The 20,181-nt window shown below is 45.7% G+C and overlaps 1 protein-coding gene across 1 annotated transcript in view; it reads right to left on the bottom strand.

The window, feature by feature from the left end:
• Positions 1-20,181, bottom strand: part of ITGB3 (integrin subunit beta 3) — a 64,490-nt gene that overhangs the window by 9,483 nt on the left and 34,826 nt on the right. The window contains 7 exon segments of the mRNA XM_048517997.1: positions 2,272-2,372; positions 4,809-5,037; positions 12,384-12,813; positions 14,139-14,273; positions 14,382-14,471; positions 16,787-16,882; positions 18,746-18,907. Of these exon segments, the coding sequence (XP_048373954.1) occupies positions 2,272-2,372; positions 4,809-5,037; positions 12,384-12,813; positions 14,139-14,273; positions 14,382-14,471; positions 16,787-16,882; positions 18,746-18,907 (1,243 nt within the window).

The raw sequence follows: 20,181 nt of genomic DNA, 5'->3' as shown, positions 1-20,181 counted from the left end.
TCTGTCTCCAGTAGTGGTCACTTGGATATCCATGGCAAACTTAGATATGGTATGTGAAAGATGAAACAGCTCTCTCTCTCATTCATTCCTTGGTCATATGGGGTTATTTTGTGTGTGTGCTACTAACCAGTATGGTTTTCAAGGCAAGGGATATTCCAAGGTAGTTTGCCATTTTATTGCTAGCCTCCACTTCACATGCAGCTGGTATTCCTTGGAGGTCTCCCGTCCAAATACTTAGCAGGGTCAAGGCTGAGGGTGTGTGACTGGCCCAAGGTCACCCAGGAAGTTTCCACAGCAAAGTCTGGATTCGAATCTGGGTTTCCCATATCTCAGTCCAACACTTTAACCATTACATCATTACATCTTGATTCTGCATTACTGGCAGAAAACAGTGAAACGACTAATGATGACAGTTAAAGCAAAAAGTATCAAATCAGCATTACAGCTGATCATCAAGGAGACAACATAATCAATGTATGTATACTCTGCTGTCAAGCCACAGCTGACTTATGGTGACTCTAGGTTGGGTTTTCAAGGCAAAAGGCTTTTGAAGGTGGTTTGCCATTGCCTACCTCTGCACTGGAGACCCTGGCATTCCTTGGAGGTCTCCCATTCAAATACTCCCATCCAAGGAGCAGAGTACATGGAATAACCCAAAGTTTCTCAGCAAATTTCCATGGCATCAGTAGAGATTCAAACCTGGGTTTCCTATATCCTTGTCCAATACCTTAACCATGACTCCATGCTGCCTCTCATGAGGAATATACAGACTCTAAATATGGAGCCTGCATTTAGCTAGTAGAGCTAACAGCCTGTGATAAGATTTGTCCCCTGTGCATTTTTCTAAATCTGTTATTGTGTTGGTTTGTCACAGCGACATCTCTAACACTGATTAGCTAAGTTTCTATGATAGCACATGTGACGATTATCAACACTTAGTCTTATTTTCTGCAGGAGGACTGCAGACCACAAGGAGTTAAATCAGGACTCCTTGTGATTGGCTGGCTGCGAAAGGCAGAATTCTAAAGGCTACGTGAGGAGATTTTGTGGGGAGTTCTGATCAGAGAGTCAAGGTAAATGGATGTGTGCTGAGTGGGCTCCATTCTAAGTTGGTTAAACTACTCTGTTTGAGGGATTGGAGGGTAAGATTAAAAGGAGAATCTGTCCCTGGTGTAAAGAAAAACAGTGCCCAAAAATAGACACACAGGTTGCTTGATTGTTTTGTCTCTGAGGAAAACCCCACTCAGAAATTAAGAAGAAGCTTAAGAGAGTGGAGGTAGAGATAAAGAGAGGAATTGGCTTCCTGAGGGTTAGCTGGAATTCCTGCTCTGTTAAGCAACATGTGGGGGGTAGACATATCTAATGGAAAGGATTATCTAGAATATAGTGTTTTAAGGAGGTGTTTTTCAAATACTTACCTGTGAATAAAAGAAAGGTCTTTTAAAACCAATAGGAAGAACAGTTACTGTTGGGTTTGTCACAATGAGCTGAGGCCACCAGCTGAGGCCAAGCTGAGTTGCCCCTGCAGCAGAGACACCTTGAACTGAAAGGTTGTTGTGGGTTTTCCGGGCTGTGTGGTCTTGGTCTGATAGTTTTTTTCTCCTAAATGTTTGCACTGTGCCACTGAGAGAAACACATCATACCATTACATGACTCTGAAGATGCCAGCCATAGATGTGGGCAAAACGTTAGGTACAATAACTACCAGACCACACACAGCCTGGAAAATCCACAACAGCCTGTTGATTCTGGCTGTGAAAACCTTCAACAATACCTTGAACTAACCCTGCCCTTTCCTAATTCCTTCTGCCAAAGATGGGATGGGACTCAAATGGGGAAGGGCAGGTCACCTGAAAAAGAATAGTTTAAGTTGTCACTTCCTACAGAAAACAGCTGCTCGCTGCCATGTTGATGGGTATATTTGGAACAGCCCAGTGTAATTGTCTTCTTTAACAATGTGTTTGACTTCTTTAACAAAAATATATCTTCTTGAACTGTAGGGGAAAGGGCAGAGAAGAAATGACTAGTAGCCACCAAGCTAAAGTGGTAGCAGAGAATGGTTGTCAGTCCTGGGCTGGAAAATACCTGGGGGTTTTAGGGGCAGAGCCTGGGGAGGGCAGGATTTGGGGAGGACCCAGTCCTTAACGGGGTACTAGTCTACCTTGCAGGTTTGCCGTGCAAGGATAAAACAGAAGAGAGAAGAACTCAGTATGCTATACCCTCAGCTTCTGGAAGGAAGGGTGGGATCAAAAAAAGTGGCAGATGGCTCACCAAGCTCTTTCACAGAATCAATCTCATCCCGGCAGTTTCGATTGCAGGTGTCTTGCTCCATCAGCGTCCCCCTCTCAAACTTCCTGCATTCAACACACTCCCTGCATAGGAGGAAGAAGCAGGATAGAGAAATAGCAGCTATGCCAGCTGCTGTTCCTGGACCCATTCTGGACCAACTGCATAGAAGCACTGGAGTGTCACAGTCAGGATACAGCATGAGTCCACACCAGTCCTGGGCTCAATTCTTCCACCACCCAAGAGCCCAGAAAAGCTGCCTGACCTGTAAGCATCTTCCTTCACCTGGTCCAGACATCTACCCTGCCCTGAACATGCTGCAAGTCTCAAATTTGGACATCCCTTCCAAAGTCTCTGCAGATTAGTGACAAAGGGACCGTGGCCTTGCAAAAAATCAGGTCAGATCGGATTCTTTATTTAGCCATTTGGTCAGCATAAACAAATAAAAAAGGTCTAACAACAGGCAATCATTGTTAGCAAACAGTTCCATTGGAGACCCTAGAACACTCTATTCTACTTGCAATGTAAAGGAACTTTGCCATAGAGTGGGAAACATTAGGGACTTCATCCTCAAACAGAAAATTTTCTAATGTGTCATTAAGGCAACTGAAATGACAAAGATGACCAAAGCACTGGAACAACAAGAAAATATTAGATTTTTCCTGAAATCTCCATAAAATGGACAGTGCTTTGGAGTGTTTGAAATTGACTCTATCTTGTTTGCATTCCAGGGGCATAAGTGCTTCTCCACAGGCCAGCACTGAAATAATCCTTAAAGAAAGACTGATGGAAATACACAAAAGCACACCCAGGAGAAATTTTGGGAAGGTGACAGGTGTTAGATATGGGCTATAGAAATTCTTGCCCAAGATTTTAGAGCTCTAAATTGGTTGGGGAGTAGGGCTGTATCACTCTGTAATTCAAACTCAAAAGCTTGTAACTTGGAAAACTTGTTGATCATTAAGGTATTACTGGACTCAAATCTTACTCTCTTTTTTTCTAACTTGCTAGACTTTTTTTAGTCTACTTTGCCTCCCAGTCTCATAGCTGCAATGGGACAAGGAGCACATGCCCGGGCACATGCCATTGGCATCATGTGGGGGGGTGGAAAATCGCCCCACGCCCCTCCCCAAAAAAGGGTAGAGCCCATCTCCCACTGCCCCCTGAAGCAAAGTCCCCAAACCTGGATGGCGTCATCCAGAGACTCTTCTGAAGATACCCTGAAAGTTTTGTGACAGTACTTTCAGAAATGTGCACCCCACAGCCCTCCACCAGAAATTCCCCATTGACAGCAATGCAGCTAAATCACTGCAGAACAAAGAATCTTGGGGAAATTTCTGGGGGTCCCTGCAGGGGGTACATTTTAGACGTATCAGCACCAAACTTTCAGGGTATCATCAGGTGACTGTCCTGATTCCCCCCCAAGTTTGGTGCAGTTGGGTTCAGGGGTGCCAAAGTTATGGACCCTCAAAAGGGTAACCCCCATCTCCTTGGCTCCCATTGGAAAGAATGGGGGATAGGGGCACCCCTTTTGGGGGTCCATAACTCCCCCCCCCCTGAACCAAACTGCACCAAACCTGGAGGGTATCATCAGGACCATCACCTAATGATACCTTGAAATTTTGGTGCCGATATGTTTAAAAATGCGCCCCTGCAGGCCAAAACGTGAAAAAACACCAAAAAATAAAAACACATCTGAAATTCCCGGACGTTCCCACAGATTCGGGGCAGATTCGGAATTCGGCTAATCCAAGCCCATTGATCCGAATCTGGTTCAAATCCGAATTGGAATGAATCTGGCTGGTATCGACCAACTCTATTATAGTTAACATGCACTTTTGGGCCAGTGGGAAATCGACCACTGATACCACAATGGGGCTTTTTCTTTATATTTTCCACTGCCAGCCTGCTAAGCAGCGGTGGGGTTCAGGAGTTGCCATCAGGAGGTCTCCACTATATCTATCCATAGCAAGTGCCTGGCAATGGTAGCTACAAGAAAGCTTACTAAGAATGGGAGGGACTGTGATATTAGGAACCATAGAGAAACCCCTTGCCAGAGGGCATGACGGTTACCTGTTACCAGTGGAGCAACAAGCAAAGCACTCAGGATGTATCCAGCAGGGCCAACAGTGAGATAAGCCCTATAACTGCAGTTATAGGCTGGGCCTGCATCCTATAACCCCCACCCTAAAAAGAAGGACAGCAACACAGATGCTCAAACCCCCAAGATCTGGCAGTAGGATTGCTGACTCCAGGTTGGGAATTTCTGGAGATTTGGTGGTGGAGTCTGAGGACAGCTGAGTTTGGGGACCTGAGGGTCCTCAATGGAGTATCATAGAATACAGCCTCCAAAGTATCCATTTTCTCCAGGAGAGCTGATGTTTGTAGTCTGGGGGTCCATTGTAATTCTGGGAGATCTACAGTCCCCCTACAGTCCCCCTGGACTCTGGCAACCCTACCTGGCAGTCCTGTTCACTGTCAAGGCAACCAATGGATTTGGCAGTGGCCTGTTCCTTACTTACTTCTTGATGGTACAGGCATCAGGACAGGTTGGGCACTTCTCACAGGTGTCACCGTAAGAGCCAGGCTGGGTGCAGATGCATTTCCCACAGGCGCAGTAGCCCCGCCCTTGCCCACTGCATACCAGCCCATTGCTGGACATGCAGGTGTCAGTCCGGGTGGTGCAATTGCAGTAGATTCCCGTCCAGTCCGGGTCACATGCACAGTCCCCACAAACACATTTCCCGTGACCTACAAGCAAACCACAGGATGAACAGGAGTGAGAGGTCAAATTTAACTAGAGACTTAATTTAAAAAAAAACACTCTTAAAATGCTTTTTTAAATTACCAATTTTAGCAACAAAATTAACAACAGATAAAACCCACAGAAATCAAATACTATACTACATGTGGACCAATCAGCCTTGCGAATGCCTCTGTTTATCTTTCCTTCAGACCTTTTGTAATAGGGCATTTGAGAATGTTTAGTCTCTTCAGGTCAAGCGGACACTACCTTTGGGTCAGATTCTCAATCGTGCACGCCCCCCCCCTTTCAAATCTCACAGTGCAGCAGATCAGAGAAGCCCCATGGTTTTCAAAAGCAAAGAAAGAGCGATCTTTTCTCTGCCTGTGCAGAAAAAGCAGAGTGCACCAGTTTGCACTTTGCTCCACTTGGCTTTTCTGCTATGTCATGCCTTCTGCTGCTCACACAGAGGCAGTTCCCCCCGCATTTCCAGGGCCTCCTGATGAGGCCTCCTATTTTTTAGTTTTAAGACATTTGATCAGTCACCCATATGACAGATCATTGAAATGGTGTTAAAAAGAAAAGGAAAGGAAAATGGAAGCAAACAACTTCCAGACCTGGAAACAAGGGACCAGGGAAAATGATGCCCTGACTTAGGAGAAACAGCGGGGCACCTCCTTGTGAGGAAAAGCAAAGAGACCCTGATGGAAAGAAGACAGCCATGTGGCAAATGGAGAGTGCATAAAGGCCATAATCAGGCTGAGTATATGTTGCAATTTTGCAACACTGCAAGGAAAAAAGTGCAGAATTCCTGCACAAAGTAAGCGCTAAAAGCAGCAACTAAAGCAAATGAGCCCAGCCATGGATTCTAATAAAGCACGCCGTGTATTATTAAAGATTTCAGTATTCATATAGCATATGGAAATACAATTTACCCATTTTACATTTGCAAAACTCTGAGGGGAACATCTGAAGGACATCTGATTTGCATGAGTAGAGTGGGGCCAGCCCAGAACAGCTGTCCTTCACAGCCCATGGTTGGTGTCAAGAGAAATGGCCACCTTTGTATCAATTGACCTGACAAAAGTATTTGACCAAGCCATAAATTTAAAATGATAGCCTGTTATCTGATGTGTCATCCAAGGGTTAAACACTGGGAGAGTTCAATATCAAATGCTAACAAACTCCTTCCCAAGATAACACTTCTACTGCTCCCAAGATAAAGTGACTCAAGTGCTCTCAATGATGTCAGATGGGAGGGGGAATCTTCCTCTTCTTGGAGAACCATCTTTTGGATCCCATTGTTGATTGGTTTATACTGGTCAGGGTGTCAGTGGTCCAGTTTCCTATGAAGCTAGCCTATATCCACTTGGCGCAGGTTTTTCCAAGAATGGCCCAATAACTTCGTCAGGACCAGTAATAGACCAGAAACCATCTTGCTGCATCTCCTGCTACTTTGTTATTTGTGCTGATTTGAATATGTTGTTCCCTGCTTTCCTTCAAATACGTTTGACTTTTGCCTTTCTTGAGAGTTAGAAGAACAGCACGGGTGTTTACAGTGTGCCCTGAAAAATAACATAATTGAAAATTTCTTTTTTTGAAGCTTGAAAAAGATCTGTTTAAAATACCTATCCAGTCTGGAGGTGGTATTGCTTTTGATGTATTTGTTAAAAATTTACACATTTGTATCACTCTCTATTGTTAAGATATCTGTGAATGTGTAAGTCACATTGTACATTGTTGTCCAGATTTATGTAGAGGCAATTTTGAAATTATTCTTGTTTTGATCTAAGGTATTAAATAAAATTATTGTTCTGTTTCTAAGCTGAACCTCAATGGTTTGAGGCTGGTGTATGCATTTTGTGCAGAGGTGTTGCAGATTTTCTCTAGGGTGGATTCCGCATGGGCCAAAAACAGCGGTGTGAAAATGGTGTAAAAGGGTCTAAAACCGTGTAAAAGTTTTCACACTGTTTTTGACCCATACGGAATCTGCCTAGGTGTACCTCTTCCTCTTTTTTTCTTGTTGATATGATGACCACCTGGAGGTTGGCAGTCCTAATGCTGTGAGAATAAAACAGGATAGCCCATGTGCATACTGTCAGGCAGCTCGCCTGACATCAAACAGGGCTATGGTTTCTGCTATGTTAATGTGCTTCCTTGAAACAGCTCTTGTCGCCTTTGTACTTTGTAACCTGTAATATGTAAATTGTGCCCAAGTGCCAGTTGGCCTGAAACCCCTCCTGCCGCCTTCCGACCAGTTGTCACCTTTTTGCTTTGTACTGTTTTGCTTTGATGTTTCTGGGGATGGAAGGAAGGGGGGAGACCTGGGGAAACTTTTAGGGCATTAAAAGGGATGCTAGAAGAGCCGATGTTTAGAATTGGCTTCTTCTAGGCCATGCTGCTGTCTGCCAATAAAGATTTCTGATCATGATCACTGAGTCTGATATTGGTCCAAATCCAGGGCTTGACACATACCTCCTTTCTAAACTGGGAAAGGCAAGGAATGGTCCAAATCCAGGGCTTGACACATACCTCCTTTCTAAACTGGGAAAGGCAAGGAAAATTGCCTCCAGATTTCCATATGCCAGGGTCTGTCCCTGCATTCAAATTCCTCATCAGCTAGTTCAGCTAGTAAACGATTGAAGCAGTTGAGTCATTAATATGGGAACAGACATGCTGCAGTCAGGGGGAAAGGTCAGAGGCCCCAAGCAGCACACAAGCCCGTTCCACCTGAGGTGTCTGCCTTGGCTTCTGCCCACGCAAGTCCTGGACAGGGGGTGGAAGCAGTTTCCTCTGCAGAGGGAAAATAAAATTGCAAGGCTGGTTAATGAGAAACTCCAGCAAATTGACGAGAGAGTGGAGGAGGCGAAGGAGCAGCTGCTTGTGAGAAAATCACTGCTGATACCAGGGAAAAAGTACATTCTGGGGAACAGGCCGTGGTTTGTCAAATCCATCAGAAATAATTACTGCCATAGAATGAACCAGGAGACAAAAAAGTGGTTGATGGGGGTGGCATGGGGGTGGGGGAGAGAAAGTATAACAGGCAACACAGAAATAGATCTGGAACATCAACCCCTCTGCATTTCAGATTTGCACACCAAAATCCACATGAGATCAGGTTTGCAAAACTTACCACTGACGCCACACAGCAGCCATCTCCCCAGAAATTTAGTGGGTAAAGGTTTTTCTCAGAGATGAGCTGCAATTCTGAGGGACCCCCAGGTCCCACTTGGAAGCCAACATCCCTATTTTTGATGTGCCAGGCTGTGTTAATAGCCCAGGAGCAGGGCCAACTACAAACAAGGCGACTGTATTCAGAATTCTTATTTCTCATTCCAGATTGTCCTTCGTGTGATTGGATCCTGCCAGGGATTTTAGGGTTCAGTCAGATGGCAACATGCTGGGCTGTATAAGAAAGGAAAAGGGGGTACTGCTCCACCATACCACAATGGCCTGATAACCTCATTCAGTGGTTTATTTAAGGACCATTCGGCAGAGATTGTTCATTTTAAGCAGAGTTACATCCTTGACTTCAATGGACTCAGGAAGGTATAGGAATGCCCAGTCGTCCCTTCATCAGTTGAATGGGATTTAAAAAGTAATAACATTCAGTGCTTTTCTAAAGAGATACCAAACCATGAGTCACGCAACAATTGGTCTGCTTGTTTTTCAGCTGTGTAGTAAACACTTTAAACATTGCCCAATAGCGGTTGTGGATCACAGCACACAAAGGCCAGAACACTCCAGTTCTGTAGGAGGGACAAGGTCAACTCCCACAGCTCACAACACAACAGAGATTGTTCCCTTTTCCTTTATCAATCTCTGAGTCACTCTCATGCCCATCCTGGATTCTGGAACCTCAAAGAAACCAAATACCAGCTGTTCTTTCCTCTTGTGCTTTGGCTAAATCAATCTCAACTTGAAATTAAAAATGTCAGAATGTCCAATCTGATGCCTGGAAGCTCCACTTTTTCGAATCAAGGGCAAGCAAACTTTCAGCATACACAAACTCTTCTTCACAGAGTGGTCTCCAGTATGGTGCCCACCTACACCTTTTCGGGCACTTGCCAACTATTTTCAAAACAAGGGTGGGGCTTTTGTGCTTGGTTATTTGGTCACTCTTGTGCTTGGCCACTTGGTCACTTATATTGTGCTTGGTCACTGGAGAACTGATTGGCTGTACAGATTAAAATAATGTTGCTTCAAAACAGTTCCCTAGCAACATGAGGAGGCCACTAGGCAGAATTTTGGGTAAATGCTAGTTCATCACCCCCACAAGATGATGGGTCATGTCAGAAGTGGCATCATTGCATTGGGGACAGCACATGTGGCTCCTGAACCTCTGGGTATCATTGTGATAAGAAGTTTATACAATTACTAGCGGTACCCGGCCACTTGTTGCTGTGGGTTATTGTGGTGAAATGGGAAAGGAACAGTAGCAGCAAATCAATTGCAGAGGCCAGCAGTACGTGCTCATGGAAATGCGCAGCCTGATACTGTGCGATGTCATTGATGTGTCTGACCGCATTCCTTGTGGGGGGGGGATGGAAAGGCACCCCTCCCATACATCTAGGCTGGCTGGTCACAGTCCTTTACCTGGGAGTAAGTTTGGTTGGTGGCAATGTGTGTCGCTTCTGAGTAAACCCTCTGAGGGGTGCGACTCAGCCATTCAAAGTATGTCATGGTTGTTTTACCAAGCTTACTCCTGAGTAACGTGTGCCTCGGAGGCAACCTGGTTTTCTGACCTGCACCCTCAGTATTCAGGGAATCTAGGCTGGCTGGCCCCTCCCTCCCCTCCCTTGCATGCCACCTCTCACTTTCTCCCCTCTCTCACTTCTCTTCCCTTGCATGCCACCCCGCTAGGGTGGGTGGGTAATATCCAGATGCTGGGCCCTCTCCCTCCCGTCCCTTGCATGCCACCCTCACTCTCTCCCCTCCCTCACTTCTCTTCCCTTGCATGCCATCCCTCCCCCTCCCTCCCTTCCCTCTCCCTCCGCTAGGGTGGGTGGGTCATATCCAGATGCTGGCCCCCCTCTCTCCCCTCCCTTGCATGCCACCCCTCACTCTCTTCCCTCCCTCACTTCTCTTCCCTTGCAGGCCACCCCTCCTCCCTCCCTCCCTTCCCTCTCCCTCTGCTAGGGTGGGTGGGTCATATTCAGCATGTGAGGGGGGGAACCCCGCCTGACATCTCACCGTATGTATTTCACTTCCACTCGAGTTATTACCTATGTACTGTTTCCACTGCTCATATCTGGCCATCTGAGCGAACATTCTAAGCAGCACGAACATTCTACATTCTAAGCAGCACGAACATTCTAAGGGTGACAGTTACACACAGGCAGCTGCATGTCCTTCACCAGGGAGCGCCAGGAAAAAGGCGTTTTACCTGGGCCAGGTGTGAAATTTCAGGTATATGAACATCTAAAAACATCTAAAAACAGCATGCTGGGCTAGATGGACCATTTGTCTGAGCCAGCAGGGCTGCTTTTACATTCTCAGGAGCATTTCTGGCCAATAAACCAAGTAACTCAAATTATAAACAATTCCATGGGTCACTGCCAAAAGACTAGAGATAATTTTTATTTTTAAAAAAAATAAGGTGACTGACCCATGCTGATAGCATTGCTGTACTAATTATTAATTGTAAAAAGGAAATCATAACACAAACTATCAATAATGGACTGCCTTTCTGCAGTTACATCTATATATATAAAAACCAAACTGGACGGATTCCTTTCAAATTTTCACTCAACGTGCCTTTCCAATGCGGGCAGGTTTTCGGATATTCACATTGCTGAAATCCAATATCTGAGCCAGGTAAAACGTCTTTTTCCTGGCGCACCAGGCCATGAAGCTGGTTGTGTTTAACTGTCACCCTTAGAATGTTCGTGCAGCATGTCTGTGGCCTGAGGGGTTGGTATGCCCTTACAATGTTCACGCAGATGGCCGGAGATGAGCAGTGAAAACAGTAAATAGGTAATATTGGTAGGTAATACGAGTGGAAATGAAACACATACACACTTTGCCGTGTGAGACGTCAGGTGGGGTTCTTCCCCACACGCAGGTAACTTTCACCCACTACTACCACACAACACACATACTCTCATACACATCCAGCTCATCCTCACACACCTCACCCTGCCCTCCCTCATATCCAACCACCACTTACCCACTTCCTCACCCATATTCGCCACAGCTCTCTTTTACTAAAAGCAAGCTGGAGTTTGCCTTTTTCTTCTAAGACAATCTGCAGGGTGGGGGCGAACCAACACTACTGACTCCACTTCTTTTGCACATGGCCCTTTAAGAACCCAGGGAGCTGGCCTCGATCTGAGCGCCTCACCACCCTGCCTCTGCTGCCTGACTGGGAGAGCCTGCTTGCCCCAGTTCTGCCTTACCCAAGCCAGGACTGTGCGTGTCAACCAGCCTCACGGACAGCAGGATTCGCACTCTGGACAGCTCCGTTGTGGAATGGAAAGGGTTACCTTACCATATAACAATGTGAATTGAAAAGGGAAAGAGGGATTCCATTTGACCACCCCCAAAGGCTATGCTGTGGCTCATTGGGCCTGCATGGACATCTGTGTGGGTTGCAGACTGTGATGAGAAGGACAATTGCCTCAGCAATGCGTGACTGGGCTCTGCTAGTGTTAAATATATTCAAAAGGTGGACCTTAAAACGTACTATTAAAAACTTATTATCAATCCCCATTTCCCTTCTATTACTATGAAATATGAAATAGTGCTCTTGAAAACTAGAGAATGGACATACACACCAGGTTTTGAACAAATTGAAAGTGGTTTGAGAGAGGAGGAGGAGGAGGAGGAAAATTATTGTCTCTCCTAGGATTGATAAATACCTGTGGAGGGCAGGATTTGGGGAGGGAATGCACTTCAGTGGGATATTATGCCATGCAGTCTATCATGCAAAATGCCCATTTTCTCCAGGTGAGCTGATCTCTGTCACCTGGAGATCAATTGTAATCCTGTTTCCCAGAATTGCAGCTACAGAGATCAGTCCCCTTGGAGAAAATGGCTGCTTTGTAGGGGGTCTCTATGGCGTTAGATCCCATTGAAGTCCCATCCCTCCCCTTCCTCAGGCTCAAACTTAAAATCTCCAGGAATTTCCTACACCAAAGTTAGCAACCCTACTTCTCATAGTGTTCACACCTGCTTCTTTTGCACACTTCTATCTCTGATCAAATAGGGTACTAAAAGGGGCTTTTTGCCCCTGAAGCACCATACAAACCAATGGGAGTGGGAAGCTATATGCCCCATAAGCAGTGATTCTGCTTTTCAGCTGCCTCCCCACCCTTGACATTCCCTTCCAAGCCCACAGGTGGATGCCACTCACCTGAGCACAGCTCCCCCTTAAAGCGGACACAGGAGAAGTCATCGCATTCACAGAACTTGCCAGAGACCTTGCCAAAGTCACTGCTGTAACACACACACTGGCCGCAAATGCATTCGCCCCGCTGGTTGCATAGTGGAAGCCCCTCACGGGGGGTACAGTTGTCCTTCTGACTGGGGCTGTACTCTTCCTCAGAGCACTCACAGTGCGAGCCAAGCCGGCCTGGATTACACCGGCACATGCCGCACTCAAAGGTGCCATTGCCAAAGAAACATAAAGGGCTGTTGGGCTTGGCATCGCGCTGGCACCCACAATCGCAGTCAAAGTTCACTACCACCGTCAGGCTGTCCTTGAAGGCCACTGGCTTGATGGTGAAAGACTTCTGTCGCTCCTGGGGGCAACCGCGCACCTTGGCCTCAATGCTGAAGCTGACCTGGGAAAGGGGATGCAGAGAGAATCCATTTTTATCCCCAGACATTAAAGAACCCTAAACATTCTCTGATTCAGTACTTACAAACCATCAGTAGAAACGCAACAAGTATCCTGCCAACTCCTCTTCCTGTGGGTGGGACCAAAAATTACAAGGTGGACACAGGGTTTCCAGCTTTATGCTTGACTCATAATCTCAATGCATGGGAATTGTTTTAGAGGGAAAATGACTCGGTGGGGAAGGGGTTTTTTACAGTCCTTTCTTGTCGGCAGTATTTTTCCTTCCCTCGGGCTAACTTGAATTGTTTATTTCAATCCATCTGGGCTCCAAGATTAGAAACAAGTCTGGTTGGGAGGAAATAAATTGCAGGGGTGAGAACTATTGGGCAGGCAAAAAAGATGGATATATGTAAAGTGTGGAAGTGTGTGTGTGTGTATGTGGGGGGGGGGGGGTAGTCTCTAGCAGCATTCAAGCTGGGTCAAACAATGTGAGGAAACCCACAGTTTTTTGTCAGCCCTTTATATACTTTCCCTCTCCATCTTGTAAGTTCAATGCTATGTAGGGTTGCCAGCTCCGGGTTGGGAAATATCTGGAGATTTTGGGGATGGAGACTAAGGAGGATGGACGTCAGTGGAGTATAATACTATACAGCTCCCTTTACCATTTTTTCCCCCAGGAAAACAGATCTCTGTTGCTTGGAAATCAGTTGCAATAGCAGGAAATCTCCAGCCGCCACCTGGAGGTTGGTAATGACAGCCCTAATGCTTCCCCACATGTTCCACAGTCCCAATACAAATTGTACACCAGGAACTGGCACAGAGGAGAACCCACAACTCATGTTTGATGTTACACATGGTGGGCACCTGTGTGCTCTGTAATGTATGACTTGTTCATGATTCAAGTGTTTACATTTGGGGTAGGACAATCCCCAAAATTTCACATCATTACCTCTCAGTGGCTTTTCATCAAATTTGGTCTATGTTTGTGTGTCTGTGGAAAGTGAGTGTCATGCTTTGACATGTCTGTATAAAACAAACTAAAAAAACAGCCCATATGTAAAATTGGGGAAATTGTTTTTGACAGATTTTAATAGTATTTGCTTTGGTCTTGGAGGAGGGAGGTAAGCAGTACTATCAGGCTGCACCAATTTCCAAAATTTTGCACATACTTCAAAAACTCCAACTAGTTAAAATAAAAAAATCAGCCTTGTTTGACAATTATCTCCTAAGACCCTTGGAAAGAAAATCTCGGGGGGGTGGGGGGGGGCTCCTTTATTCCAATCCTCTGCAGTTACTGGTCTTCAAGATTCCATTTCTCATGTAACTCACCGTGTCCCCAATTTTAAGACCACCACAAGACTTAACTCCAGGGGTAACTTCACCATTAAGGCAGGTGGCGTTAAATGATAGGGACAATTCCTCCGGCAAGTTACGCACTTCAAGCTCCACCTTGGAACGAATTTTCTAGAAAAGAGGGAGAAGGTGAGGAAATATCTGGACCTCAAGTGACAGATGGAATTAAACTTCACCTCTTCCACAACCCTTTCACACATCTCCGCCACACAAACTCACCTCATAAGAATCCAAAATAAGCTGCAAAACATTGCTAGAATCACCTGATAGGGTTCCTACAGTTGTGCCAGGAATCAGCTCACTGTAGTTCTGAAAAAGAAAACAGTGGATGTTTCTGGCTAAGTAGGCAAAACAGAAGTCAAGGGACTTGAGGTGAGATTTTGACCCTTCTGCTCATGGCTATGATTACAAGTCTCCAGTTGGGGTCTGGAAATCTCCTGGAATTATGTGTGAACACCAGACTACACAAGTCAGTTCCGCTGGAGAAAACGGAACTGAGTCTATAGAATCTCTGCACTGCTGAACTCCTTCCCCTCCACAAGTCCTTCCCAGGCTTCTTCCCCAAGTCTCCAGAAATTTTATGACCTGGAATTGGTAACCCACACACATTTATTTCAGCTACCAAAACTTAAAGGGGGCAGCTAATGCCACACAATTTGGCACTGGGTTGGTATTGGACTGGGCTGTCACCAGTGGTGGGATTCAAATAATTTAACAACTGGTTCTGGTCGTAGGATTCAAATAATTTAACAACTGGTTGTTTGCAAGCACAATTTTAACAACCGGTTCTACCGAAGTGGTGCAAACCTGCTGAATCCCACCACTGGCTGTCACCAGGATCCAGATGCCACTCAGCTCTATCTAGTGCTCCCAGCTGATCCTGGAGAGGCTTCTTAAGTACTGAACTAGTACCCAGAGGCTGTTTTGGAACTAACACAGGCTAATAAACTGAAGCTTAATCCCCACAGGAACTAAGGGTTACTGGTGAACAGAATGTCTGACCCAGCATTTAAGGTGTTGCACATTCTGGATGGGGTTGTACATAGTCTGGGAGTGCTCTTAGATTACTGCTGGATAAGCAGGTAGCAGCTGTGGCTCAGAGCATCTTTTACAAGCTTCAGCTGGTTAGCCAGCTATGAACTTTCCTTGATAGAAAAGATCTGGTCACTGTGGTGTATGCCTTGGTTATATCTAGATTGGATTGCTGCAATGCACTATACATGGGGCTGCCCTTCAAAAGTGTTTGGAAACTTCAGTTGGTATAGAATGCGGCAACTAGAATGTTGACTGGACTGGGTTGTAAGGACTATTTCAGTCCAGGCTTGACCCACCGACACTGTCTCTGAGCTTATTTCCAGGCACAAATCAAGGTGCAGATTCAAAGCCATTGGTGGTTTGGGACATGCATACCTAACATCCTGGGCAACGTCTTAGCTGTTATAGTCTTCTTTGGCACCCCTGCTTCAGGTGCCCCCAATCTTGTGAGATGAACACACCAATCTGGGGAGAGGGGGGGCAGACCCACCTCTGAAGGCTTGTACCAGTGCGGGTACCAACTGGCACAAGGGGCAAATGTGCAGGCAGAGGGGTGACTTACTGTGGTGCCTGACCTGGATTCTACCATCCTTCCCTAGGCCTGCTGCCACAGAAAGCTGCACCAGCATGGTTGGGGGCATTTTTGGGGTGGACCAGGGGGAGGGGGGAGCTGACTTTAGTTGTCTTCCACTGCCCAGCCCCAGTGCACCAACAGAGCTGGCCTCAGAGGTACGCCAAAGTTTTCATGGTGCATCTCCATTATCTCCTATGGGGGATTTTTGCTGGCCAGTTGTTGTTGATGTTATTGTTTTGGACTTCCCACTCACAGAGAAGCCCTTTGGAGAGGTTAGGCCAGGGCTGCAGCAGCATCACTCCTGCCCAATCTGGATGGGGCTGTAAGTGGGTGGCAATTTGGAAGAGGGCCTTCTCAGTCATGTCCCCTTCTGTTGTTACCTTCTGCTTCCTTAGTGATCCCTCCCTCCAGACCAATGTTTTAATTGCTGTTTTTATGTCTTTGTATATAGTTTAGGTCTGTCATTAATTTTTGTGTGTGGGAGAGTTGGTTTTAAATGGTTGTATAATGTGCGTTTATAAAGCACATCTTAATTTATGTTATTTAATTGTAAACTCTGGTAGTCAGAATTATTTGTCAGGATTATTCAATGTGCATTTTAATGTATACTGATTTTACTTACCATCTGGGGTTTTAACTGGTTGTATAATTATGGTTTTTATGTTTATGATTGTACCTTGATATGTTGGGAGCTACCCTGAGACCATAAGGGGAAGGGCAGTATACAAATGTAGTAAAATAAAAGATAATCATCATCACCAACATCATCATCATCAATTCATTCATTCATTCATTCATTCATTCATTCATTCATTCATTCATTCATTCATTCATTCATTCATACATACATACATACATACATACATACATACATACATACATACATAATTCTATCTGCAGCTGCAGAAAAAAAAAACAGAACTCCAGCATTTTCATGGCATTAGGACAAACCCTCTTTCTTAACCATCTTTCAGGGACCCACACTCAGACACTCTTAGCAAAAAATAGCTTATACCTGATACAACCCCACAATGGCTTTTGTCACAGCAAAAATCAAGTTGATGTTTTTCTGGGAGAGTTTATCAGTCATCAGGCCGAGGGATGGGTAATCCTAGGGAGCGGAGACAGAGGGAGAACTGCATAAGCATTGGGGTTAAAGAGCAATAGCTAGGTTGCATGTTGGAAAACAGGCATAATTATCACATCTACTTGACTATCCGTACCAGATCCAGTCATATCTCCACAAGTTTTATCTATGTTCCCAAATACAGAATTGCAACATTCCACCCCCACACTCCCAGAGCTCCATTACACTCAGCACAGTGAGCTTCAGCCTCTCCAGATTGGGCACCCATTCAGCAAGGAGCTCACTTGTCGTGTGGCCAACTTCCAGGTGGTGGCTGGAGATTTTCTGGTATGACAACTGATCTCCAGGTGGCAGAGATCAATTCACCTGGAGAAAATGGCCACTTTGGAAGGTGGACTTTGCTTTCCTTATGCAAAACCTCACCTTCCTCTGGTTTCATCCCCAGATCTCCAGATGTTTCCCAACCTGGAGCTGACAAACCTAACTTGTTGGTAGGATGCCTATGCAGCATTCAGGACACTGAACTGATTAAAAGTAACAAAAACTTTATCTGTTGAACTAACAAACTAGATAGGAAACAGGAGAGAGAAACTTTGCTGCCTTACTAGCTAAGAAAGTGAGAGAGTTCTAGAAGAAAAACCCAAGAATGGCATCCTGAAGACAGAAAAGGCAAAGTCCTTTCAGAAAGGTGCAGCCCCTACAATCGTTTCTGTCTAGAGTTTGCTGCCCCATACAGGTTTTCTCTTCCTCTTCTTTTTTGTACACAAGACATTGCTATATTCTAACACCAGTGAGTTGCAAACATGTAGCAAGAAGTCATATGACATCAGAGTCACATGATTGGAAGAGGGGGCACCTCCATTCCATTCCATAGCCTTTATTGGCATCACATAAATATTAACACACAAATCTCAAAAACAGTTTGAAAATTAAGTTATAAACTCCAAAATACAATATTATTAAAAGAAATAAGGGGGAAAAACATCAAATCAATCCTGGAATCACTAGAACAGCAATGGCGAACCTATGACACGGGTGCCAGAGGTGGCACTCAGAACCCTGCACAGAGTTCATCATGGGGGGGGGGAATCACCCCCCCACACACACACACACCTAACCTGGCCTGGGCATGATCCTTTACCCAGGAGTAAGCTTGGTTGCTGGCAATGGGCTTGCTTCTGAGTAAACCCTCCTAGGGTCATGATTCACCTATTTGAAGCATTGCACGATTGCTTCACCAAGCTTACTCCCGAGTTACATGCGCCTTGGAGTCAACTGTTTTTTTCTAAACTAAAACCTCAGTATTTAGGTTAAATTGCGTTGCAATTTGGGCACGCAGTCTAGAAAAGGTTCGCCGTGACTGCACTAGAACATATGGAAACTATACTAAAAGATCCCATAAAATAAGTAGCTATGTCTTTACACATGGCTGGATCAGAAGTGTTTAATAAACAAGATAGCTTTAAAATACCAGGAAGTCCAGTTCTACTGATAAAAATGTGGTTAATATATTTCTCTTGGATCACATCATAAACAGAACAGCAAAAAAATGCACAGAAGAGGCACCTCACCAGTGACCCATTATGCATGGAGTGCTTCCCGTAATGCTCCTTGTCCTGCCATGCCTTCGCAGGAGGGGTCTGGTCTCCTTGCATTTGTTTACACGCGAGGAGGTGCCCCCAACTGCCTGCTGTGTGGCTTGTGCAGCTTGCCTGCCCCCAGTTTACTCCCTTGTCCAATGCAAGATTGAAGATTGCCAGCTTCTTTTTGAGCCTTTTAAATGTAATATTGATATTCCTTCTATTGATGTTGTGCAGGCTGCATCGTTGTGTTGTTGTTTTTAAGGGAAATGCCGACTGTCAATCCCTGCCCATAATTTGCCCTTACCAGCAGGGTAGAAGCCGCATAAAAGTTGTTGCTGTCAATGTGGCACTGTCCATCGTTGGGTGTTACGATTCCTGCCAGCCTCCCATCTAAAGCAATGTGTGTCTTTGCATCTGTAGTGAAAACCAATAAGTGGGAGGCTTCTGGTCTCCAACCAATTTTTTCCTGCAGGAAAATAAAAACAGCTGCTTGGTTTCAACAGTTGCAAGACTCAGAACAAAGCCACCAAGGCCACAGACTCACCATAAAAAGGTGCTGAATGGTTGTCCTCTGCAGTCAGGGTGGGGAAAGAGTGGGGGGTTTTCAATGGCCAGTGTCAAAAACCCAGTGGCGTAGCTATAAAGGGACAGTGGGTGCACTGCGCACTGGGCGTGTGCCGGTGGGTCATGTGGGGGGCGGAAAATCACACCTTCCTCTCCCCCTTCCCCTTCCCCCCTTGCCCCACCTTGCCTCGCCTGGCCGTCCCCATCAGCCTGGCCTGGAGCAGCCAGGCTGCTCTTTTGGTCAACTGCTTTGCCGGCTGAAAAAGCTGCTTTCAGCTGGAAGAAAAAGGTAAGTGGGGGCACGGTTGTGGGAGGCGGGGCCAGGGGCGGGGGCATGGGGGGGTGGCGCCCGGCCACCATTTTGCCTCAGGCACCATTTACTCCCTCTACGCCTCTGCAAAAAGCCAACTGGGACCCTTCATATAGATTCATGAACATGTGACACAATTAATCAGAAGCTGGCTGAGATGGCCAGGAATTTATGGTTCCTGTTTATTCTGACACACATCCATGCATTTTGTCACACCTCCCACAATGTTACACTCAGCCTCTAAGGTCAGGGGGATAAAAATGGGCACAGCATTATGTTGCGAGGCCAAAATATTCTGCAACTTTTCTCTTGCTCTTTTTTTTTGTGACGGCGCTCTAGAATATTCTAGAAATGCACTAGTAAGCATGTTGATTATACCTGGGCTGTACTTTCTTAGCCAGTAACTTAGCTATCTAAACCCTGCTTTTCTCCCCAACTGGGGGTGCAAAGGGACTTAAAACATTAAGAACATAAGAACATAAGAACAAGCCAGCTGGATCAGACCAGAGTCCATCTAGTCCAGCTCTCTGCTACTCGCAGTGGCCCACCAGGTGCCATTGGGAGCTCACATGCAGGATGTGAAAGCAATGGCCTTCTGTGGTTGTTGCTCCCGAGCACCTGGACTGTTAAGGCATTTGCAATCTTAGATCAAAGAGGATCAAGATTGGTAGCCATAAATCACTCTCCTCTCCATAAATCTGGTCTGCCCTTTAAAGCTATCCAGGTTAGTGGCCATCACCACCTCCTGTGGCAGCATATTCCAAACACCAATCACACGTTGCGTGAAGAAGTGTTTCCTTTTATTAGTCCTAATTCTTCCCCCCAGCATTTTCAATGTATGCCTTGGTTCTAGTGGATAGAGTAAA

Source organism: Sphaerodactylus townsendi, linkage group LG15, assembly GCF_021028975.2.
Source record: "Sphaerodactylus townsendi isolate TG3544 linkage group LG15, MPM_Stown_v2.3, whole genome shotgun sequence".
NCBI lineage: Eukaryota > Metazoa > Chordata > Lepidosauria > Squamata > Sphaerodactylidae > Sphaerodactylus > Sphaerodactylus townsendi.
This window is presented reverse-complemented; position numbering and strand designations above follow the sequence as displayed.